This window comes from Chiloscyllium plagiosum, unplaced genomic scaffold (assembly GCF_037043375.1).
Source record: "Chiloscyllium plagiosum isolate Xiang-an unplaced genomic scaffold, Cpla_swu_hap1 HiC_scaffold_12, whole genome shotgun sequence".
Lineage (NCBI taxonomy): Eukaryota > Metazoa > Chordata > Chondrichthyes > Orectolobiformes > Hemiscylliidae > Chiloscyllium > Chiloscyllium plagiosum.
Genome location: NW_028270150.1, coordinates 84,440,459 through 84,467,164, shown reverse-complemented (window position 1 = coordinate 84,467,164; position 26,706 = coordinate 84,440,459). Strand labels below are relative to the sequence as shown.

At 44.6% G+C, this 26,706-nt stretch overlaps 1 protein-coding gene across 6 annotated transcripts in view; it reads right to left on the bottom strand.

The window, feature by feature from the left end:
- Positions 1–26,706, bottom strand: part of mid1 (midline 1) — a 375,699-nt gene that overhangs the window by 51,976 nt on the left and 297,017 nt on the right. For all 6 annotated transcript variants that reach the window (XM_087992998.1, XM_087993001.1, XM_087993000.1 and 3 more), the window contains exon 4: positions 1,067–1,174. In XM_087992998.1, coding sequence (XP_087849124.1) covers positions 1,067–1,174 — 108 coding nt within the window. The remainder of the gene's footprint in view (positions 1–1,066; positions 1,175–26,706) is intronic.

Below are 26,706 nucleotides of genomic sequence, written 5' to 3'. Positions count from 1 at the left end.
TTAGATACAACATTAGCTACAAGGTAGAAGACAAAAGGTGGTGGTGGAGGGTTGCCTTTCAGACTGGGGGCCTGTGACCAGTGGAGTGCCACAAGGATCGGTGCTGGGTCCACTGATTTTCATCATTTATATAAATGATTTGGATGTGAAGGGGGTATGGTTAGTAAGCTTGCTGATGACATCAAAATTAGAGGTGTAGCAGACAGTGAAGAAGATTATCTCACAGAGTACAACAAAATCTTGATCAGATGGGCCAATGAACCATGGAATGGCAGATGAAGTTTAATTTAGATGACTATGAGGTGTTGCATTTTGGTAAGGCAAACCAGGGCAGGACTCATATAGTTCATGGTAGGGTCCTGGTGAGTGTTACTGAACAAAGAGACCTTGGGAGTGCAGGTTCATGGTTCCATTAAAGTGGAGTCGTAGGTAGACAGGCACACTTGCCTTCATTGGTCAGAACACTGAGTATACGAGTTGGAACATTGCTGTTGTAGAGGACATTCGTGAGGCCATTCAGAATATTTGCACATTTCTGGTTGCCCTTCTATAGGAAGCGTGTTGTTATACTTGAGGATGCAGAAAAGTTTTACAAGGATATTGGCGGGACTGGAGCGTTTGTGTTATAGGGAGAAGCTGGATAGACTGGGTTTGGTAACTTTTTCACACAGAGGGTGGTGTGTGTATGGAATGTGCTGCCAGAGGAAGTGGTGGGGGCTGGTAAAATTACAACATTTAAAAGGCATCAGGATGGGTACATGAATAGGAAAGGTTTAGAGGGATAAGGGTCAAGCGCTTGCAAATGAGATTAGATCAGTTTAGGAAACCTGGTCTGCAGGGACTGAAGGGTCTGTTTCCATGTTGTATGAATCTATGACTCTGAGTGAGGATCTAACAACATCAAGGGCTCGAGTGTTGTGATGCGTAATCACATTTCTAAACAGGTTAATTAAAAATGTCTGGATCTAGGAATGTCGGAACTGAAGTAGGGCATTCGGCCCCTCAAGCCTGTTCCATCATTTCTGTTGTCAACGATGACAGTCGTCAGTAGTGATCTGTCTCTTACCTTCCCTTCCTTGATTTTGGTGCCAATGATTTGCCTTCTTTGCTGAATGATTTCAATCAATTGGTCGCACTCTTCGGTTAGCTTGTCCTCTTGACGTGTTGCGTTCACCTGTAAAAAGACAAGGCCATCTCCTTTAGTACCATCCTGACCTGGCCCAGTTCACGTGTAAGCAAGCATGGCCATCTCCTTTATTACTGTCCTGACCTGACCCAGTTCATGTTATGCATCCAAAAGGATTTGTCACAAGGATCGGTGCTTGGTCCACTGATTTTCATCATTTATATAAATGATTTGGATGTGAAGGGGGTATGGTTAGTAAGCTTGCTGATTACATCAAAATTAGAGGTGTAGCAGACAGTGAAGAAGATTATCTCACAGAGTACAACAAAATCTTGATCAGATGGACCAATGGACCATGGAGTGGCAGATGAAGTTTAATTTAGATGACTATGAGGTGTTGCATTTTGGTAAGGCAAACCAGGACAGGACACATATAGTTCATGGTAGGGTCCTAGTGAGTGTTACTGAACAAAGAGACCTTGGGAGTGCAGGTTCATGGTTCCATTAAAGTGGAGTCGTAGGTAGACAGGCACGCTTGCCTTCATTGGTCAGAACACTGAGTGTACGAGTTGGAACATTGCTGTTGTAGGTGATTGAGGAATGTGGTCAGATGACTGTGTGCTAAACACAAGTTGCAAGAAACCTAACCAATAGCCTGCGAATGAGCTGACTCAGACCCAGACAATCTGAACTGTCAAGTCCCATTCTATCACAGTCACATGTATCAAGTGTACCTCCTCTTTACCAAATGTCACTTGACTGAAAACTTTTTTTATTTAGGAGCCTGCAGATTAGAATTATGGCCATTTCCAATATTATTCATAAAATAAGGAGGTTTAAGAAAGATCCAAATGATCAGTAGTGATAATGGACATACATGAAGACTTGATATCTTGATTGTCTTTAAACGCTTGAAGCCCAATCTACCGCCTTGTGCATCATCTCTCCCCTTCCTCCCCACCCAATCTGTCTTCAGCCACATAAGCCCCGTGATCTAGAAATCCCTTTCTAAATGCTTCAGCGGTTTCTCCCACCACACTTAATCTTCCCAACCATGACTCTATTTTGTTCAAAAAAAAAATTACTTCTGCAAAGTGCCTTTGGAATATTCACCAATGTTAAAAGGTACAACAGGAATACAGTGTTTTTTCCAAATGGAGTACAATATGTAAAAGCAATTGAAACCTTTAAATGTTTCCATTTGTATTTCGATCTGGGTGGTTGAAGTGATGCTGCCTTTGTTATGAAAGAAAGAATGGTCTTCGAGGAGGTGAAGGTGCTGTGGTAATGTAGACAGACTAGGAACCCAGACACCAGACTAATACTCTGGGAACAGAGATCAAGCCTCAACACAGCAGTTGGAGGAATTTAAATTCAATTAATAAAACAAATCTGGAATGTTTCCCCGGAACATGAATCTATTGTTGTAAAAACCCTCCTGGTTGAGTTGCATCCATTTGAGAAGGAACTCTGCCATTGTTTTTTTTCAATAAATGTTTTAATTGAAAAAGAAAAGATTTTAAGTTTTTTTACAAAATTACAAAACCAGTAAAAATAGCGTGACAACTTTATAATATAATACCAATAATACGAAACAAACTACTACTCTACTCGAAAAACTACCGAAACATGAAAAAAAAACAAAATAAAACCTCTACAAAAACTACAATTCAATAAATAACCAAGGAAAAAGAAGAAAAATAAATATACAAACAAAATAAAATTAAACTATGTTATAGCAAGGTAACTTAAATTATATTCAATTAAATTACTACATTCAGCGCAATCTCACTGAAGTTCCTCACCACTGGGAGCAGTAGTAAGTAAACTTAGAGTTATAGAGTCATAGAGATGTACAGCATGAAAACGGACCCTTCGGTCCAACCCAATCTAGTCCCACCTGCCAGCACCCAGCCATATCCCTCCAAACCCTTCCTATTCATATACCCATCCAAATGCCTCTTAAATGTTGCCTCCACCACTTCCTCTGGCAGCTTATTCCCCGTAGGTCTCTTTTATATCTTTCCTCTCTCACCCTAAACCTATGTCCTCTAGTTCTGGACTCCTCGACCCCAGGGAAAAGACTTTGCCTATTTATCCTACCCAAGCCCCACATAATTTTGTAAACCTCTGACATTCCAGGGAAAACAGCCCCAGCCTGTTCAGCCTCTCCCAATAGCTCAAACCCTCCAATTCTGGCAACATCCTTGTAAATCTTTTCTGAACTCGTTCAAGTTTCACAACATCTTTCCTTTACAATAAAAGACAATACTCTCTCCAGACTTAACACCAGCATTTTTGACAGGATTTTAGGGGGGGCATTCAGAAAAGACGCCTGCTCTGAGGTTACACCCGGAAGATCCAAGGGTCTTAAAAAAGGATTCCATCTTCTTCATTCTGTCCTCACAGCCTTCCAACCAGTACAATTCAAAATAAAACTTTCTTAATGCTGCGTTAATCTTTTTGGCACTGTAAGTCAGAGTACCAGCGCTCTCTCTGATGGATGTAATAGATTGGGGGGGCATTCTTCTTTCTGGCCAAGTACGTTAGATATCTACCCGGCTCATCACCGTACTCAAATAATCTCTGTTTCACAAAACAGATTTTCCTCTTTGCTGTCTGGATGAGTGCAGCATTCAAAATAGCCCTAAGGTCTGTAATCTGCTGCAATTTGGTAACAGACAATCTGTCAAAGTATGTGAACTCAGCTGCCTTCAGGTGAGCCTCAAGCTGCTCTCCCCTCTGTCACTTCCAGGTCGCAGAGTAAGAAATAATCAAACCCCATGCATAGGCTTTGGCAGTCTCCCACAGCACCGATGGATTACTGGCTGTACCTAAGTTAATATCCCAAAAGATTTTAAGCTCCCACAAAAAATATTCTATAAGCTTGCTATCTTTCAGGAGGAGAGGGTCCATGCGCCAGTGCCGGGAGCCCTTCCTGCTACCACCGACCTTGACCTCCATGTACCCTGCCGCACGATCAGAAACAGCTATGTTCCCTATTCTGCAAGACAGCATTGAATTCTAAAAGGTTAATGAGACAAAAACATGTCTAGTATAGCACTTATGTGGATTAGTGAAAAAAGGTAAAATCCCTACCTTCGTGGTGAAGACATCTCCACACACCCACCAACCCCACTCCCTGTTCAGGTCCACCAACTGCCTGGATTGGGGGGGGGGTCATATCCGCAAGACCCTGAGGGATCCTGTCCACCTCGGGTTCAATAATGCGGTTGAAATCTCCCCCTATAATTGTGTGACGTGCCCCAACGGCCATCAATCTAGAGAGCGCATCTGTTACGAATTTAAGGGGACGTGCCGGGGGGGGGCAGTATACATTCAGAATCCCATATTCCTCTCCATGTATTAAAACTTTTAATAATTATGAACCGCCCGGACTCATCCTTAACTGGCCTAGCATTTGAAACTGGAGGTTCTTCTGGATGAGAATAGCAACTCCGCTACCCTTCAAATTAAAGGTAGAGAAAAGCACCTGGCCGAATCCTCCCTGTTGCAACTTCAAATGCTCCTTATCGGTTAAATGTGTTTCTTGTAGCAAGACAACATCGATCCTCTCTTTTCTAAGGCTTGAAAGTATCTTTTTTCTCTCAATTGGTGAGTGACTCCCCTGAACATTCCAGGTGCACCATTTAAACGAATGGCTAGCCATGATTGTCCGAAACAGTCCGAGACCCCCTGGGAGGAAGAACCCCACTCATAGTGCGCTGAGTGAAAACCATAAACAGTGCGTACAAGTTTAAAAATGCAACTTTCAAAACTACCAAATCAAAACTTCTAACAGCTACTTCTGCAACATACCAACATATAACATAAATGAAAGGAGGCTTTCCCCCTTTGTCCACAGGGGGCGCTCATACCTCCCATTAGCACCACCTGACTCCTTCTAGTTGAAGCCACGCCCCCGCCCCAGACAACAAGAAGAAAAAGAGATACCAGCATCTTATAACAAGAAAATTAAAAGTGGGCACTCAACCCGTCCCCTCCATACTGTAATCCTCGGCATTCCTGGTAGAACAAAAAAAAAAGACCTCTCCCTGCTTCCCTCCACTGCGCCCGCCCACCCCCCATCCCAAACCAGAAAAGACAAACAAAAGAAAATAATAAGAAAAGAAAAGCCAGGAAAACAAAGGATGATGGGAAGGGAGCGAGAAGGGAGAGGAGACAAAAAAAAGGGAAATAATTATGACCCCAACATATATTAAAAGAACCAAGACCACCCACCAACAACCAGGTAAACCAGGCAAATTAAAGAGAAGAAACAAAATAAACATAATTGTCGATATACTTCAAGCCATTCAGTCCATTTTAAAGCATTCAAGAAGTCCTTTGCCTTTTCCGGTGAACGAAAATTGAACACGGACCCTCTGCGGCCAAAACACAACATCACTGGATATCTGACAGAATACTGGAAATTCAAGTCCCTCAGCCGCCTTTTTACCTCATCAAAGGCCTTACTTTTATGTATCACAACCGGAGAGAAGTCCTGGAAAAGCATAATCCTGATCCTTTGTATATGAGAGCTCGTGGATCCTTCTCCAGTGCTCGAGAGGCTTCCAGCACCATTTGCTTATCTCTGTAATGCTGGAGTCGCACTAAGACCGGCTGGGGGCACTGGTCCAATCCGGGTCTGCACACTGCGACCTTGTGGACCTGCTCGACCCGCACCTAGCCTACCTCGACTTCCAGCTTCAAAAGCTGCGGGAGCCATCGCTCCAAGAAGCTGACGAGCTGGCCTTCTTCCTCCCGTTCAGGAAGCCCCACCAAATGGATGTTCTTCCGATGGCCTCGAAAATCCTGTTTTTAAATCGAGGAGATCCACCATTGTGTTGGGTGACACAATCAACAGATGGAGTGGAGCTTGAACAGATCGAGCAGTCCAGGTCTGGGCATCAATGAGGTGCTCTGGGCCATCAGCAACAATAGAATTATACTCTGTCACAATCTGAAACCTCAAAGCACCGGCATATCCCTCACTCTTCCATTATCTGCAAGCCTGGGGATCGACCCTGGTTTGATGGAGAGTGCATGCCAGCAGCAGCACCAGGCATACCTAAAACTGAAGTCATGATGTGGAGGTGCCGGTGTTGGACTGGGGTGGACAAAGTTTAAAAATCGCACAACACCAGGTTAGAGTCTGACAGGTTTATTTGGAAGCACTTGCTTTTGGAGCGCTGCTCCTTCATCAGGTGGTTCTTCACCAGATACTCCACAACCACCTGATGGAGCAGCGCTCTGAAAGCTAGTGCTTCCAAATAACCCTGTTAGACTGTAACCTGGTGTTGTGTGACTTTTAACTTAAAACTGAAGTGGTAATCTGGTGAAGCAACAACACAGTTGATCCTGCATGCCAAACATCATAAGCAGCGAGTGATAGACAGAGCTAAGTGATCCCACAACCAACAGATCTGATCTAAGCTCTGCAGTCCTGTTCACATCCAGTTGTGAATGGTGGTGGTCACTTAAACAACTCTCTGGAGGAGGCAGCTCCACAAATACCCCCTACTTCAGTGACCGGAGTGCCCTGTACATTACTGTAAAAGACAGGGCTGAAGTTACAAAGGAGGATGGTCATGGCTATTTCAGGTCAGTTACCTTTGCCCTCTGCTGTTGCCCGGGGTATATAGTGTCCAATCAACTTATTTGGAGATCTTATTACTCACCCCTGGAGCGGGTGGGCCTTGAACCTGGGCAGTTTCGCAGGATAAGGCCTGAGGATCAGCCACCTTCATGTGCTTCATCACCTACGTTCCCTCCTTCATAAGGTCGGGGGGGGGGTGGGAATGTTTGCTCATGATCGCACAACGTTCAGCACCATTCGCGACTCAGATACTGAAGCAGTCTATGTTCAAATGCAGCACAATATCCAGGCTTGGGTTGATAAGTTGAAAGCAATATTTGGACCACACCAGTGCCAGGCCATGTCCATCTCCAATAATTGGGCTGAGAAGTGGCAGATGGAGTTTAATCCAGATAAATGCGAGGTGCTGCATTTTGCAAATCTTAGCAGGACTTATACACTTAATGGGAAGGTCCTAGGGAGTGTTGCTAAACAAAGAGACCTTGGAGTGCAGGTTCATAGCTCCTTGAAAGTGGAATTGCAGGTAGATAGGATAGTGAAGAAGGTATTTCGTATGCTTTCCTTTATTGGTCAGAGTATTGAGCACAGGAGTTGGGAGGTCATGTTGCGGCTGTACAGGACATTGGTTAGGCCACATTTAGAATACTGCATGCAATTCTGGTCTCCTTCCTATTGGAAAGATGCTGTGAAACTTGAAAGGGTTCAGAAAATATTTACAAGGATGTTGCCAGGGTTGGAGGATTTGAGTTATCGGGAGCGGTTCAATAGGTTGGGGCTGTTTTCCCTGGAGCATCGGAGGCTGAGGGGTGACCTTATAGAGGTTTACAAAATCATGAGGGGCATGGATAGGATAAATAGACAAAGTCTCTTCCCCAGGTTGGGAAGTCCAGAACTAGAGGGCATAGATTTAGGGTGAGAGGGGTTAAGATATAAAAGAGACCTAAGGGGCAACTTTTTCACACAGAGGGTGGTACGTGTATGGAATGAGCTGCCAGGGGAAGTGGTGGAGGCTGGTACAATTGCAACATTTATAACCATCTAGATGCCTTCCATGAATAGGAAGGATATGGGCCGGGTGCTGGCAGGTGGGACTAGATTGGTTTGGGATATCTGGTCGGCATGGAGAGGTTGGACTGAAGGTCTGTTTCTGTGCTGTACATCTCTATGACTCTATGAAAGAAAATCTAATAATTGCCCCATGATATTCAATAGCATTACCATCACTCAACCTCCCATTATCAACATCCTGTGGACTTAACATTGCCCAAAACTGAACTGGACCAGCCATATAAGTCGGTGAGGGCTGGAGATCAGAGTCGAGAGTGTAGTGCTGGAAAAGCACAGCAGGTCAGGCAGCATCCAAGGAGCAGGAGAATCGATATTTCGGGCATAAGCCCTTCAGTATGACTCACTCTCGACAGCCATATAATTATGTGGCTACAACAGCAGTTCAGTGTTGGAAGCCTCACTTCCTGACTCCCCTATAAGTTATAATGTAAGGTGGAGATGAAATACTCCCCACTTGGCTGAGTGCAACTTCAATGACATTCAAGTAGCTCAGCACTGTGCAGGAGATAGCAACCTAATTGATTGGAACCTCATCAACCAGCTTAAATATTCACTCATTTCATCTCTGATGCACAGTGGCCACAATGTGTACCATCCACAAGTTGCAGTACAGTAACTCATTAAAGATTGCACAACACCAACTTCCAAGACCTCTACTGGCTAGTGTTATGCACCAGAGCAGACACCCTCAAAATATGTCACGACAGTAGCCTAGACCCCAACTATTTCTTATTTTAAAGGTAAATGTCAGCTGCTGTGTTCCAATTTAATTGGTTGAACTACTAGAAGATAAGGAAATCACAATTTATTCAAACACTATCATTAAAATACAACAGAAGAAAGAAGGACTTGGGAATAATAACTCGATTGGAAAAATGAACAGAATAATTATTACTAATTACATGTTTCCATATCGTAACATCCCATAAATACACCCCTTGGCAAAAAGGCAAATAGGGAAATCAGATTTTCTCACATGAAGTGTCTGAAAAGGAAGAGAAAGCTCGCTTCTGGCTGTAGCCGAGAGAGGGGAGAACAATAGCTTCTACTTCAATACTCCAGCAGCTTCTGCTAATTTAAAAGCTTAAAAGAAAACTAGAGATCTGGGACAGCTGGTGACACCCCATCCTGGCTGCTTCTATTGCTCCAATGACCGTTCTGAGGGAGGATCAGAAGGGATTGATCAGAAGGGTCTGTCCTGAGGAAGAGTACTGCACCCAAAAGGTTAAGTCTGATTTCTCTCCACGGAGGCTGCCAGACCTGCTGAGCTTTTCCAGTAATTTCTGTTTTCATTGCCTATGTAGTGTGTGTGTTTATCTGTACATGACGGATAAACTTATCTTCAGTTTAGAAATATGATCTAACCAAATTATTTACTCTTAACATCTTCAAATTCAACGCCATTTACTGGATGAATATTCCTTCATCTCATTAACGTCACAGCAATGACCTTTCCAGAACATTGCCCCTTTTGTTTTAAGGATGGTGCAGACCACATTCACCACTGATAATTCTCCGTAAACGCAGTTTTAAAAATAAAATCTACATTGGTGTGCATTAGCCATTTCCTGTTTGAGAAAAAGGATGGCAACTTTCTCTTTTGATCTGGAGGTTAAATCATTTTTCATGTTCCCTTCTGATGTCCTGTGGATCTATAATTCATGAAGACTGACGTGAAACTAGGAGCTAATGCAATTTCACAAAATGCATCTGATGGATACATGTAGCTACGAGCAAACTGATTTCATGATCTGAAGACAAGCGAACAGAGCAGATCTTCTTGCACAAAAGGCTGATTAAAGGAGGTTGTTGCTATGGTTACCTGTAACCAAAGTAGGGTGCTCCTGTCTGTCTGTGCAGGCCCACTGACGTCTTCCTGTGCTTCTGGCCCTTAATGATGTCCTCCTCAGGGAAAGATACAAGGGCACAGAGGGAAAATTGCAAACCCCAGTGTGAAAGTAACTTTGCACAGTTCCGAGCTATCCCAGTTCCCCTAGAATCTGATCTTCAACACCGTAAACTGGGAGTTCTCACAGCACCAACAAAGGTATAACAATATGGCTGTGCGACTGGATTTATCTTCTTAATAGACTCTCACTTTAAGCAGGCCCCACTCTCTCACTATGGAGAAAGTAAGGATGGAATGGTTTATCAACAAAATGATGAACCCTCCCAGTCTTGATACCTTAACGTGGTTTCATACATTGATCACTCTGTCACAAAGATGTGCCAAGGTTCAGAGAGGGGCAGGGAGAATGGTGCAAATGCATTCGATCCCCTAAAGCCCACCACAACAGGAAAAACGTAAAGCATCTCCATTCAGTGTAATGAATAGTTTCCACAGCACTGGAGGGAATGTCTGCCGATTGGTCCAACAATAACATATCCCACCTTTAACTCATAAAGACAAATCTGCCTGAGCACAGTGAGATGTCAGCAACCTCTGTGGCTCTGGGCCAACAATAACACTCCAAAGAACAACACTGCCTTTCCTTCCTTTAATTAACAGGCTTCTCGAGGAACTTGACAGTGGAAAGCCTCCCTCCAGGGTTAAAACTGACAGAGCCACTTCTGCAATGATAAGCCAGCCTCAATCCTTATCGCTGTCCTTTGGAAGCTATTCAGAAAGAGCTTTCGGGCAGGTGCTGAGCATTGATGGTTAAGTTATTAAAGTTGATCCCCTGTCAGATAGTGTTAATATAACTTCTGCTGAGGTCCAAGCTGTAATTAGGCGAGGAGAAGAGACAGATCAAGACTCACTGTAAAATGTAAAATATAATTGAGCCAATTTTCTCACTTGACTGCCTCCAACGTGCGCCCATCATTCACAAAGACACTCACACAGAGTGAATGGGTATTTTCAATGGAACAGGGCAACACTCAAATACAGATTGAAAGGAGGACATGAGCGGGCTTGTTCTTATTATTGTAGTGCTCCCTTGGCTAGCTATCCTCCTTCCAAATTCTGTAAACCTGACATCATCTAAAATTCCACGCTCTCTATTTTAACCAAATCCCTTTCGGCCATCATTTCTCTGTTCCTGAAGTACATTGACTCCCAGCAGTCCGGCAGTGCCTCAAACTCCTTCCCCTGATACATTGCTGCTCTACACACCCTTAAGCTTCCTTCAGGTCAACAACTCTCCAAGATACCCACACTCCTCCAACTTGAAACCTTTGTGCATTCTTCCTGACGCCAGGAGCAGTTACACTGTCTGCTGCCCAAGTCTTGAAACCCTCTTCCTTTAGCTAAGCCTTTGGTCACCTGCCCTCGTATCCTCTCCCGTGGCTCAGCGTCAAATTCTCAGGTCACAGGGTCATAGAGACCTACAGTACAGAGAAAGGCCCTTCGAATCATCATCTCCATGCCAGTGAAAAACAACCATCTAACTATTCCCATTCCATTTTCCAGCACTTGGCCCACAGTCTTGTATATCTTTGCAAGAGCAGATCTAAATACTACTTAAATGTTATGAGGGTTTCTGCATCTCTTCTATCTCCATTACAGGCAGTGAGCTCCAGATTTCCACAACCTCTGAGCAAAAACAAATTTCCTCATATCCCTCTAAGCTTCCTGCCCCTCACCTACAATTGATGCCCCTTGTCATTGACCCTGCCATCAAAGGGAAAGTTTCTTCCTGGCTACCCAATCTATGCCCCTCAAAATTTTAAACATTGTAATCATGTCCCCTCTCCACCTTCTCCAGTGTTATCACAGCCCTCTTAGAACATAGAACATAGAACAATACAGCACAGAACAGGCCCTTCGGCCCACGATGTTGTGCCGAACATTTGTCCTAGCTTAAGCACCCATCCATGTACCTATCCAATTGCCGCTTAAAGGTCACCAAAGATTCTGACTCTACCACTCCCACAGGCAGCGCATTCCACGCCCCCACCACTCTCTGGGTAAAGAACCCACCCCTGACATCTCCCCTATACCTTCCACCCTTCACCTTAAATTTATGCCCCTTTGTAACACTCTGTTGTACCCGGGGAAAAAGTTTCTGACTGTCTACTCTATCGATTCCTCTGATCATCTTATAAACCTCTATCAAGTCACCCCTCATCCTTCGCCGTTCCAACGAGAAAAGGCTTAGCACTCTCAACCTATCCTCGTACGACCTATTCTCCATTCCAGGCAACACCCTGGTAAATCTTCTCTGCACCCTCTCCAAAGCTTCCACATCTTTCCTAAAGTGAGGCGACCAGAACTGCACACAGTACTCCAAATGTGGCCTAACCAAAGTCCTGTACAGTTGCAACATCACTTCACGACTCTTGAATTCAATCCCTCTGCTAATGAACGCTAATACACCATAGGCCTTCTTACAAGCTCTATCCACCTGAGTGGCACCTTTCAAAGATCTATGAACATAGACCCCAAGATCCCTCTGTTCCTCCACCTCACTAAGAACCCTACCGTTAACCCTGTATTCCACATTCTTATTTGTCTTTCCAAAAGGGACAACCTCACACTTGGCAGGGTTGAACTCCATCTGCCACTCCTCAGCCCAGCTCTGCATCATATCTAAGTCCCTTTGCAGCCGACAACAGCCCTCCTCACTATCCACAACTCCACCAATCTTCGTATCATCTGCAAATTTACTGACCCACCCTTCGACTCCCTCATCCAAGGAATTAATAAAAACTACGAACAGCAGAGGACCCAGAACTGATCCCTGCGGAACTCCACTTGTAATTGGGCTCCAGGCTGAATATTTACCATCTACCACCACTCTGACTTCGACCGGTTAGCCAGTTTTCTATCCAATTGGCCAAATTTCCCTCTATCCCATGCCTCCTGACTTTCCGCATAAGCCTACCATGGGGAACCTTATCAAATGCCTTACTAAAATCCATGTACACTACATCCACTGCTCTACCCTCATCCATATGCTTGGTCACCTCCTCAAAGAATTCAATCAGACTTGTAAGGCAAGACCTACCCTTCACAAATCCGTGCTGGCTGTCCCTAATCAAGCAGTGCCTTTCCAGATACACATAAATCCTATCCCTCAATACCCTTTCCATTACTTTACCTACCACCGAAGTAAGACTAACTGGCCTGTAATTCCCAGGGTTATCCCTATTCCCTTTTTTGAACAGGGGCACAACATTCGCCACTCTCCAGTTCCCTGGTACCACCCCCGTTGACAGTGAAGATGAAAAGATCATTGCCAACGGTACTGCAACTTCCTCTCTTGCTTCCCACATAATCCTAGGATATATCCCATCAGGCCCGGGGGACTTGTCTATCCTCAAGTTGTTCAAAATCAACACATCTTCCTTCCTAACAAGTATCTCCTCTAGCTTACCAGTCCGTTTCACACTCTCCTCTTCAACAATACGGTCCCTCTCATTCGTAAATACTGAAGAAAAGTACTCATTCAAGAACTCTCCTATCTCTTCCGACTCAATACACAGTCTCCCACTACTGTCCTTGATTGGACCTACCCTCGTTCTTGTCATTCTCTTATAATGAGGATTCCAGAACTACACACTGCAGTCTAGTTGTGGCCTAACCAACACTTTATACAGTTCCAGCATTACCCCCCTGCTCTTAAATTCTATGCCACAGCTAATAACGGTATGTATCTCAAATGGCTTCTTAACCACTTTATTGACTCGCCACGCTCCCTTAAAAGGATTGGTGAACATGCACACTAAGGTTCCTTGGATCCTCAGTGTTTTCCAGGATCCTACCACTCATATTCCATTGCCCTGTTTGTCCTGCCCAGTACATCACCTCACACCTATCCAGATTGAATTCCAATTGCCACTGATCAGCCCATTGAAGCAGGCTGGCTGTACCGTCCTGTAATCTAAGGTTAACCTTCTCAGTTTTTACCACCCCACCAATTTTTGTTTATTCTGTGACCTTACTGATCAACCCTCCTACATTCAAGTCCAAATTATTGATATAAGCCACAAAGAGCAAGGGCCCCAACACTGGCCCCCTATGGATTTCACTGGACACAGACATCCAGTCAGAAAAAATGCCCCTCAGACATCACCATCTGCTTCTTGCCAATTGTGGGTCCAATTTGCCAAAGTTCATTGGATCCTGTGGACTCTTACCCTTTCTGTCAGTCTCCCATGTGGGACCTTATCAGAGACCATGTTGAAGTCCAAGTATACCACATCAAACGTATGAGCCTCATCTACACAGAAAAATTCAATCAAGTTTGTCAGACATGACCTCCCTTCAACAAAACCATGTCTACTGTTCTGGATTAATCTCGGCCTGTCCAAATGCAGATTAATTCTGTCCCTGAGAATTGCTTCCAAGTTTTCCTACCACCCAAGATTAGGCTGACCGGCCCGTAGTTTCCTGGTTTATCCCCGCTTCCTTTTTCAATAATGGATCACATCGGTTGTCTCCAATCCCCTGGCACCTCTCTTATGGCTACAGAGGAATTGCAAATTATTTGCAAGATCCCTGCTGTTTCCTTCCTTGCCTCATTCAACAGCCTGGGCTATGTTTCATCCAACCCTCATGATTTATCTAGTTTTAAGCCTGCCAAAGCACTTTCCTCTCTGTCTATCCTAATTTCTTTAGTTGTATCACAGTCCTTTTCCCTGATTTCTACATCCATATTGTCCCTGTCGCTAGTGAGCACTCATTTAGAACCCACCCACATTCGCTGGCTCCATGCACAAATTACCTCTGTGGACTGTAATGGGTCTTACTCTTCCCCTTGTTATCCTTTTACCTGTAACGTATCTGTAAAGCAACTTAGAATTTGCCTTTACTTTACTCGCCAGTATCCTTTTGTATCCCTTTCCAGTTCTCCTCATCTCCCTTTTAAGTTCCCTCTTGCACTTTCTCCTTTAGGCCCTTTACTGGTTTCTGCCCTTGGTATTTACCTTTCCTCTAAATCCAATGCCGTATATCCCTTGATATCCAGCATTCACAGGATTTGTTTGCCAGGATTGGAGGATTTCAGCTATGGGGAGAGGCTGAATAGAATGGGGCTATTTTCCCTGGAGTGTCGGAGGCTGAGGGGTGAACGTACAGAGGCTTATGACATGATCTTTTAACTGGGTTGGGGGAGTCCAAAAATAGAGCGCATAGGTTTAAGGTGAGAGGAGACAGATTTAAAAGGGATCAAAGGGGCAACTTTTTCCACACAAAGGATAGTGTGTGTTTGGAATGAGCTGCCAAAGGAAGTAATTGGCTGGTACAATTAAAACATTTAAAAAGGCATCTGGATGGGTATATGAATAGGAAGAAGTTTAGAGGGATATGGGCCATGTGCTGGCAAATGTGACTAGATTAATTTAGGATATCTGGTGGGCACGGATGAGTTGGACCAAAGTGTCTGTTTCTGAGCTGTATATTTCTACGAGTCTATGACTCTATGTTGGCCAGTACTCTCCCTATTTCCTTTAGATTAGATTACATTACAGCGTGGAAACAGGCCCTTCGGCCCAACAAGTCCACACCGCCCCGCCGAAGCGCAACCCACCCATGCCCCTACATTTACCCCTTACCTAACACTACGGGCAATTTAGCATGGCCAATTCACCTGACCTGCACATCTTTGGACTGTGGGAGGAAACCGGAGCACCCGGAGGAAACCCACGCAGACACAGGAAGAACGTGCAAACTCCACACAGTCAGTCGCCTCAGGCGGGAATTGAACCCGGGTCTCAGGCGCTGTGAGGCAGCAGTGAATACATCTCACTGTTCTGAGATAGAGTTACCTGAAAGGAAGTATATACTCCAAGTCCACTCTGCCTAAATCATATCTAATCTTATTGAATCTTTATCCTTTTCCATAACAATCTTGAATTTAACTGAGTTACGATCACTGTCTTGCTTCATTGCCTAACATTAAGTCCTGGACTTCACTCTCTCCTGCAGGGCTTTCTACGTACTGTCTTAAAGAGCTGTCCTGGATGCATTTCAAAAATTCACTCCCTTCAAGCCTTTCACACAATGACTACCCGAGATAATGTTGGAGACATTGAAATCCCTACTTTCACAACCTTGCTACTTATATGCTTCCCTGAAATTTGGCTACTAATCTGCTCTTCTCTCATTAGGGGGAACTATAATATACTCCCAATGAGGTGATCACTCCATTTTGGTTCTACCTATAAGGCTTATCTTGAGAAGCCTTCTAAGATGTCATCTCTCCTTACCGCTGTAATAGATTCCTTATTTGAAACCTCTTTTAACTCCTTCCCTGTCTTGCCTGAAGACTGTGTATCCTGGAATACTGAGCTCAAATCCTGATCATCTCTCAACCAAGTTTCAGTGACTGCACTTGACATCATGGCTGCATCTGTTCAAGTGTGGAATCAAGGAGCCCTAGCAAAACTGGAATCAATGGGCATCAGGTTGCAGTCATACCTGGCACATAGGAAAATGGTTGTGGTTGTCGGAGGTCAGTCATCTCAGCTCCAGGACATCTCTGCAGGAGTTCCTCAGGGAAGTGTCCTAGGCCCAACCATCTTTAGCTTCCTCCATTGTAAGGTCAGGAATGGGGAGGTTTGCCGATGAGTGCACAACGCTCGCACTAGCAATTTCTCAAATAATGAAGCAATCCATGATCAAATGCAACAAGATCTGGACGACATCCAGGCTTGGGCTGACCAGTGGCAAGTAACCATTGCCTACACAAATGCCAGGCTATGACAATCTCCACTAAGCAACAATCTAACCACAACCCTTGCCATTCAATGTGTTACCATCACTGAATCTCCCACTTTCAATATCCTGTGGGTTACTATTAACCAGAAACTCAACAGGACTGGCCACATAAACACAACGATGATGAACAGGTCAGAGGCTAGAAATACAATGGTGAGTAACTCACCTCCTGACTCCCCAAAGCCTACAAGGCACAAGTCAGGAGTGTGATGGAATACTCCCCATTTGCCTGGATGAGTGCAGACCCAACAACACTCAAGAAGCTTGACACCATCCAGGACAAAGCAGCCACATGTTTGGTGCCACATCCACAAGCATCCACTCCCTCCACCACTGATCCTCAGTAGCAGCAGTACCATCCATATACTTTGTATGGTATAATCTGCCTGTACTGCATACAAAACAAAACTTTTCATTGTACCTAGGTACATGTGACAATAATAAATCCAATCAAATATCCACATGATACACTGCAGAGATTCACCAAAGATCCTTAGACAGCACCTTCCAAACCCACAACCACTTCCATCCAGGAGGACAACAGCAGCAGAGATAAGGGCACACCACCAACTGCAAGTTCCTCTCCAAGCCACTCACCATCCTGACTTGGAAATATATTGTTATTCCTTCATGGTCGCTGGGTCAAAATCCTTGAATTCCCTCCCTAAGGGCATAGTGGGAACCTACAGCACATGGATTGCAGCAGTTCAAGAAGGCAGTTCACTCCCACCTTCTCCAGGGGCAATTAGGGACGGACAATAAACGCTGGGCCCAGCCAGCGACACACACATCCCACAAGAGGTAAAAAAAAATCATGCCCCATGTTTTAATTTGTGCCCTCAACTTAGCTTTTGCTTGTCAAACTTCAAGCATTAAAATAAATACCACCCATCCTTGCCCACCTTCCTGGTGCCTAAAATGTCTCATAACATCTGTGCTTTCCCAGTTCACTTGCTGTCTCTTCTAATTTTGGCCATTTATCTTCCCTGTTGAACATTCTCTCTGGATCCCACCTCCCTGCCAAATTCATTTAAACCCTTCCTACCAGCAGCATCAAATCTCCCAACAAGGATTGCTGGTCCCATTCCAATTCAGATACAACCTGTCTGCGTTTTACAGTCCCCACCAACCCCCAAAATGGTCCCAATGTCGCAGAAATTTAAAATCCTCCCTCCTGCACCATCTCTCCAGTCACACATTCATCTGGACTACCCATCGGTTTCTCTACTCACTTGTATGTAGCATCACAATTAATCCAGAGATTACAACCTCTGCTGTTCTGGAGGAGGGTCGGTGGACCTAAAAGATTAACTCTGCTTTTCTCCGCGTACGCTGCCAGCAATTTGTCTACTTTTACCTTACTAGGTCCTATTCTTTAATCTACCTCCTTGCTCCCTAAATTCTGCTTTCAGGGCTTCATCTCTTTTCCTACCTAGGTCATTAGTGCCAATATGTACCACAATATCTGTCTGTTTGCCTTCTCCCTTAGGTATGCCCTTGCAGCCATTCTGTGATATCCCTGACACTGGAACATACCATCCTGCAGCCTGTCTTGTGGCTGCAGAAATGCCTGGCTGTTCCCCTCACAATTGAATGTCCTACCACTATAGCTCTGCTGGTGTTTCTCCTGTCCGCTTGTGTAGCAGACCCACCCACGGTGCCATGAAGTTGGATGCCTCCATTTTTCCCCTGCACTGCCATCTCCCCCAACAGAACCCAAAATGTTATGCCTGTTAGAAAGGGGGCTGGCCACAGGTTACTCCTGCACTGACTGTCTACTTCTACTCTGCTTGGCAGTCACCCAAGCCCTTTCTGCCTGTTCAATTTGACCATCCTACTGAACGTGTTAACCATCATGTACTCAGCATTGCGAGTACTCCATGATGAATTCCCTTGCAGTACCAATTCCAAAATGTTGTTCATCAGTACCGGAAGCTGGACACATGCTCTATACTAATGGTCACCAGGAACAATTGAAATTTCCACGATTTGCCACATAGCACAGGAGGAGCATGTCACAGGTGCGAGCTTTGCTGCCATAACTTTCTTTAAGCCTGAGTAACTCTTTTCTAAAAAAAATTATGCTTGAATACTATTAACGTACCTCCCTTATGCTAACTGTATTTGCCTCACCTTCCTTTGCCAAGTTATATTCCTTTAATATATTGGGCCTGGCTTTCAACTATTGCTGTTTGATTAGATTAGATTTCCTACAGTGTGGAAACAGGCCCTTTGGCCCACACCGACCCTCCAAAGAGTAACCCACCCAGACCCATTCCCCCTATTTACCCCTGACTAATGTACCAAACTCTATTGGCAACGTATCATGACCAATCCACCTAACCTGCACATCTTTGGACTGTGGGAGGAAATGGGAGCAAACCCACACAGACAGTGGGAGAATGTGCAAACTCCACACAGTTGCCCGAGGCTAGAATCGAACCTTAGTTCCTGATGCTGTGAGGCACCAGTGCTAACCATTGGGCCACCGTGCTGCCTCCTGCTGGCAGTGCTATCCCCCTCCTGCTGGGAGGAGTTAATGCCATTTTCCAAAAAAAGCATACACTTTTTTGGTAGAATCACAAATTCTGTCTTATCATGTTCCTCTAAAGTAGTTTTGGGCATATTGTGATGATGCTGTCACTTTAAAAGGTTATTTTGTCTTTGTTTTTTTTTGAAGAGAGGTCATGAAGGCAGACGTGTAGAAGAGTCTAGTTCAACCATGGCCAGTTTTCCCAGTTCAGGTTGACTTTAGCCTGTTTTCAGCTGTAGCAGTCACAAGATGAGAGAGTCCAGGGAGGTTGCAAGCTTCTGTAAGGAACTCCTCTGGCCACCTTCTGAGATCTCTCTCTTGATGCTGCTCCCTCCTGCCTGTAAGAAGCTACGTTTGAATTTACCTTTTTGCCAAAAGGGTATGTTTAAGGGATGTTACTGATTTGGAACAGTTAATTTGTAATAGGTATTATACTGGGTCAGTTACATTTTCCAATAGTTAAGTTATTCTAAATTCTATTTTCTTTGCTCGTGTCTCAGCTGCAGTGTTTAAATAAATTGGGTTTTGCTTAAAGCCAAATGGTTTGACCAGCTGCTTCACACCTGGGATACTCACTTCACATCTGCATTTAAAATAAGAAAAAGTTAGGCTCTAGGCTACCTTCTGAAAATACTTTGAGGGGGTCTGGCCTGGCCCATAACAATACTGCTCTGCTAAGGGCACTAGATAAATGCAAGGTGTTGTTCTTTTCATTCAGCCAAAAGGGTTTGTGTAACTGCCTCCTTTATGAATGATTTCCTGAGAGCGAAGGTAGTGAGGGATGCCCAGGCTGATGTGACCACCTTGTGGCCAAGAAGGGTCAGTAATGGTGCACATCTGACCACCATTTATGGGACAGCTCCAGGAAGAAATGCCGTAACCCATTAACCCAGTATTATCAAACCTGCCATTGGGATTTTCAGATCCACAAAGTGGTAAAGTCAATGAACAATCAAATCGGCGAAGGAATATTAGGGGCCTACCACTGACGGACCGCTGTGTTGCCGAGTTGCTCTTACAGAAAGCCAGTGCGGATACGGTCGGCCGAGTGGGTTCCTTCTCTGCGTTCACCATTCCATAATTTATACTGCCTTTTGGATTGTCAGGTACCCAGTTGGACTGGGTGACTTTTCTGGATATCACAAGCCTTGTCCCGTCTGCTAGTTGGGATTGGTCAGAACTCCCCCTGAACAGTAGTCACTGTGTGTGTATGTTCATCTAGGTTATCCCCTGGCTTAGCTCACCTGAAACCCCTGTACACGTCATTGTCACTCCACATTTTACAATTCCTCGGGCAGCCTCCTACCTATTTACGGTTCATTCAAACCCTGCTGCCAGTGTCCCTAAGTCCTGTGCAGCTGACTGAAGACAGGGAGTGGATTAGAGTGGTGCTGGAAAAGCGCAGTTCAGACAGCATCCGAGGAGCAGGAAAATCGACATTTCGGGCAAAAACCCTTCATCCTTTTTTCCTGATGAAGGGCTTTTGCCCGAAACGTCGATTTTCCTGCTCCTCGGATGCTGTCTGAACTGCTATGCTTTTCCAGCACCACTCTAATCCAGAATCTGGTTTCCAGCATCTGCAGTCATTGTTTTTACCTTGAAGAGTAGGGAGTACCAAGGGGAGTGCTAGAATTGGGGGAGAGAAAGGGGTAGAGCCTAGGGCTGAGGGAGGAGGCCTCCAGAGTTTGTAGTGTGGTAACAGCTGCTGTGTTCACTAGCACTGGAGCCAGCAGATCCGGCGAAGGCTTCAGCTGAAAACCAGCTGACAGACCTGAAACATGAACTCTACCTCTCTCTGTCTCTCTCTGCCCCCACGGATCTGTCCAGACCTGCTGAGCATTTCCAGCCCTTTGCTGTTTCTACTTCAGGCGTTCAATATCTGCAGTAGTTTGGTTATGATTCTGCAAAGCCTGCATGGGCTACCAATAATTAACACGAGTTTCCACCTCATCCTTTTAAAACAGAGCTCAAGTTTAATATCTCTTGTCACTGGCAAACTACAACATCACTTAAACGGTGTATCCACATTCATTTCTGCAACTTTGATGCTCATTTCTCTGGTCGGTCGACGGGGAGAAAATTAAAACACTTTGTGACACTTAGCAGACCCTTCACTGTCTCAGATTACAACTGGACCCCAAAGACACTCCAACCATCTGCGTTGCACATTATTTCAGATGTTTCCGTTTGTTTTAAAAAAAAGAGCTACAACAAAGTTTGGCCGGTTTGCTCGATCTCACACCAACCCTCAACAGTATCTGGTCGAGGGCACACAGAATTTTCAAACCCAAGCCAATAAACTGACCAGTGCTGAGTGTAACCTGTGTTTGAGACATTTTATGTGGTTACTTTTGACACAAATGGAAAGGAGTTAGGATTCCTATCCCAAACAAATGGTAGCAATATTTCCTTTATTCATGGTGTCACTCTTGAACTGATAGCATGTGGTGTTGAGCTGTTCTGTTGGATTTAATGTAAATGTGCTTTGGCGTTGATGGCTTCTGCATTCCAAAGGAAGGCTGGGGTTGATTTAAATATGCTGGGGAGTATTTTTATTATAATGTCCCGTTTAATGTGTATAAAGTTACATTAATAATTCAATGCTGCTCACAGGAATGCCGCAGGCCAGTGAAAACATCCTGCCCCTTGTTTGACACTGTCTCCTCCAAGGACTTTGCTTCCCACTGTAATATTTCTTTGGCAGCAGTCTGCCCTCTTCTGCCTTGCCTCAAAGTTTGCCCTCTCTGTACTCCTGGAGGCTCACTGAGGTTACAGAGGCCCCAGAAAGGCAGCCTTTGTGTAGCCCAGTACTCTCGGAAGAACGAGACGCAGAAACCACCCCAGTGTGGGGAACAAGGAGAGCAACAGGGCTAGCGGGTCCTGCCTGCACCTTTTACCGACTGTGGGGAAACTCTGAATGGGGACAAGGCATGGGGGCTCTATTCTGGGTAACTGTGTGGAAGCGACAGGGGGAGATAAGGCAACTAGCAGAAAATCAGGCAGAAAACTGACAAACAATGCATTCAAATGGAAAACAATTCTATCCTGCAACATTCCACGGACATTTCATTCTGCTATAACATGCGTTTTGTCAACGTGAATTGGCTGTAATGCGATTGACAAATAGGGGGGATGCTGTTTCTAAAGCACAAACTTTGGAAGGCTGTGTTGGCTATAACATGATTGCACCGACAATGCTTTAAGTACTATTTTTATTGTATGACTTTTATATAGCGTGGGGTCGCACAAAAAACACAACTATCGCACAATAGCAGAGCTACCTGCATTGGGCTGGTGTCATATGTTTCATTATATAATGACACTCTCAAGCTCATAATCGTTCCTATCTCTATCACAGGATGTTATTGGTTTAAAGACAACTTTGTCTTTCTCCAAATCTCCTTTTAACTCCTGGGCTGAGAGTTACTCCCAATTGGAATCCTTGGCTATACTCACTTTGCCCATCTGGGCAATGCTTCCCTGTTGGTTTTCTGAACATTAATCAATTCCTCCAGTGATTACACTGACTGCATTTAACCTTCACTTGGTTTTCAAATCAAACTCTACCCATCTCCTGGCTCCCGAACTGGACTTTCATCACAAGTGGACGTATTGCTTGTTCATCAGCTCTCAAATGAAACCTCACTCTAATTTTAGTTCAAGGTCTCTATATCAGGACAGGATCTCACTCACCTCAGCTCAGCCAAATCCTTCTGGTTATTGCTGGTTGTTGTGCAGGTCAGGAACCACCTAAAATTACCTTTACTTCAAGGACCAACTGTTTCCTTAAACCACAATCCTGCAACACCATCTATACTTTGACCTCTTGTTTCTTCGTTAAAGTTCCTTGAGATGTTAAATATATTATATGAGGTTGAGATGTAGACAAGATAATGGTGATTTGTGTTTTGACTAATGACTATGTCTAATGATTTTCATCTCCAAGAATGGCCACCACAGAAAAGCCTATCCTATGGCTTTGTCAGGTTTAGATAAGACTTGTCTAATTATTCTTCTTGCTGCCACTCCGGTTCTTCACCTACCCTCCAGAAACTCAACCTTATTCCAAGGTCATTGCAGAATTGAATGTTGTGTAGCACTAATTATTCTTGCACTCACTGACTTGTATGAAGTCATTGACCCCCACAAGACTTAGAGTCATCATCTTCATCTTCAAATCTCTCCCCATCTTTGCAACATCCTCTAGCCATACATCCTTTCTTACTTCCTCCCCTCCTCTGAATGGGATTTGAATGGTTCCCTGTTGACACCCCAATTTTAATTATTTATAAATCACTTTCACAGTGACTCAACATCCCTTTCCACCTGTAGAAGACTTCTTGGAACCCATCATTTTGACTAAATCACTTAGTCCTCACTCACACATACTTTGATCTCGTTTCTTGTTAAACTTCCTTGAGATGTTAAAATCTATTATATTATGTGATGTTGAGATGCAAACAAGACTTTGGTGCTTTTGAGTTTTGACTTCCTCCATGTTTTTCCCCTTTCCTTCTATCTCCCGATAATCCTGCAAAATCCCAGTTATTCCCAAGAGCGCCAACTCAAACTGCACATGCAGCTCCGCTCCACTCCATTGATGGCTGTGCCTTGAACCAGATAGGCCCCACATACTGGAATTCCCTCCCTTTAAAGACCTCTCTTCCTTCAAATCCACCGAAAACCAGCCCATATAGTAGATCCTATTCGGGTTTGCAGCCAGCTTTCCTCATGCTCTTGTGAAGCAGCTTGGAGCATTTCGCTGCGGAAAAGCTCGTGCATCAGCCCACATCCGGTTCAATGTCCCAGCACCCACTGAAGGGGTGACTCTTATACGCGTCGAGCTGTTCCCATACCTCACCAGCCATCTCTTGCAAAATGCTCCCATTGGATGAAGAGATCCAAAATCAGCTTGACCTTTTACAGGATGCATTTGACAACAAAGACCTCAGAAAGTCAACAAAGACCGAGCACATAGAGCGCTTGTTGTCACTGCACTCCTCTATGGCAGAGAGACTTGCACTGTGTACTTGTGACACATTAGAGCCCTAGAGTAATTCCACCAACAATGTCCCTGTCATCTCCTTCTGATGCAACAGGAGGACCAGCATACAAGCACTATAGTGTCCTTCTCAAAGGCATCATCAGAAGAAAGCTCTTAGGAGATCATCTTTGGTGCACTGGAGCTTATGTCCAGAAGGCAAAATCATCCCCCACCAGGTCATACTCTTTCAAAATGGCTAGCCTTCCAGCTGCTGCCAATAAAAACACTCAAACTCTCCTTGGAGTGTTTGCTGGGAGGAGTTTGCTCCCAATTGTTCAAAATGGGGACAATCCGTCCATCAAACTTCACCACACATCAAGAGCCAATGCCCTAATGATTGGGCAGAGTGCTGGCAGAGAGGGGGAGGAAAGGGCAGCTCTCCAGATGCTGCCTCCTCACACTAACAGCCAGGCCTAAGTGCCCAAACATCAACGGGTCAGGAAGCCAGCAGTTCAGTCACCGGAAAACCCACCGAGAAAACTCACAACCCTGGATGAACATCATCTTTGAATCGAGTTCAGCCAACAATCATACAGAGATGGCACCAGATCACATGGTATTCAATCACATGTCTTCAACAAATGCTATTGTCTTTACTTTATAATGACAGGATAGCCTTACTCTCAAACAACGCTCAATGTTTTCATGATTTGGTGACATCAGACGTCATGCGATAAATTTCTGGACTCAGGAGGACACCCATGAGCAGATGAAAAGTATATACCAAAGACGATGCCTCCACATTATTTCAGAGAGGCCCATGTCAATTTCAGAGTCTGTCCCAAAGGCTGGCATTGCCTGATTGAGGAGACCAGCAGCCCATGTCTATCCACCCACAGGAATTACTGCTGTTGACTCTGCAGCCTTGGTCATGCACTGACAGCTCTGTGGCTAAAGCCACCAAACCAGAGGCTGCTTTCACAAAATGTCAAGGAACAGAGGCTACAATAGCAAGAGTCTTAGGATTACTGAATCACCTGAGCTTCCCGAGGCACACCTTGGAATTTCAGGAAAATGCCAACCACTCCAGGAAGGTTAGCAAGCCTACATTGTGTCTCAATGGACAGCTGTTGTACAACGAATTTGAAAATTCTGGAATGAAGAGTCTGATGATGACCATCAAACTATTGTCAATTTTTGGAAAAACCTGTCTGGTTCACTAATCTCCTTAGGGAAGGAAACTGCCATCCTTACCTGGTCTGGCCCACATGTGACTCCAGACCCACAGCAATGTGGTTGACTCTTAATTCCCCTCTGGGTAAATAGAAATGGGCAATAAATGCTGGCCTAAACACTAATGCCCTCATCCCATGAATGAACAAAAGAAAATTACGCTTTCAGTGTAAAATAATCTAAGACAATTCAGTTTTAATTGGACCACTCAATCTGTTGTTAATGGTGCCAAGAGTGTGGTGCTGGAAAAGCACAGCAAGTCAGGAAACATCCGAGGAGCAGGAAAATCGCATTTTGGGCAAAAGTCCTTCATCAGGAAGATGCCCTGATTCCTAATTAGCACTGCTGCCTCACAGCGCCAGAGACCCGGGTTCAATTCCCGCCTCAGGCAGTTGACTGTGTGGAGTTTGCACATTCTCCCAGTATCTGCGTGGGTTTCCTCCGGGTGCTCCGGTTTCTTCCCACTGTCAAAAGATTAGGTGAATTGGCCAGGTTAGGTGAATTGGCCATGCTAAATTGCCCGTAGTGTTGTGTGAAAGGTTAAATGTAGGGGAATGGGTCTGGGCGGGTTGCTCTTCGGAGGGTCGGTGTGGACTTGTTGGGCCAAAGGGCCTGTTTCCACGCTGTAAGTGATCTAATCTAATCTAACCTGCTGTGTGCTTCGAGCACCACACTCTTGGCTGTAATCTCCAGCATCTGTAATACCCACTTTCGCCCTGTTGTTAATGGTTTTTACCTTGTGACTGTAGGTGCTATTTCTCAATTGCTTGTCAGCCTAATTCTTCACACACTCGGGATCATCCAGCAAATGGTGATTAATTGCAGAATCACATCTAACGGTGGACACTGTGCTGTGAGTTTTGTAAGTGTGGGGCTAGTAGAGTATGATCAGTTGCTTGCTTGTTACGAACAGCTATGTATCTGCTAAAATGCTCCAGCAAGCCACACCGTTCAATTGTGCCACAAATACTGGCATTTCCAGTGGTGCACACAAGAGTAAAAGATGTCCCAGGACATGGATGGGTCAGCTATTACTTCAAGGAGAAAGCATCAACATATTTCCAATGAATTTTGAAATCCTGGCTCTTAATACTACTTTTTGAGAACACTTTCAGATACAATTGGAAACAGCAGGTCTAATTAAACCAAAAAAACCACCAACAGCTCGTTAGTTTCCTAAGAGGGCGATGGAGAGGATCTGTGCACTGGATAAAATAAAATCCTCATGAAGGACTGATTTACAGTTTCAATCTACCACGTATACTTGGAGGTCTTCCTTTCATAGTATTTACAGCAGAAGTGCAGCAGGTATTTATAATGGCAATAAAACAATGCATAAGGTAACGGCTAATCTCCCAGCAGGCAGCTGAGACTTGAACACACTCTGGCTCCAATTCACAGCCGCAGTAATGATTGAAGTAAATGGGAGGAATTAAAGAGCTTGTGAGTGGAACAATAAATGCCGTAGTAGGGGAAGCTTCAGTACACATCTGTGCTGTTT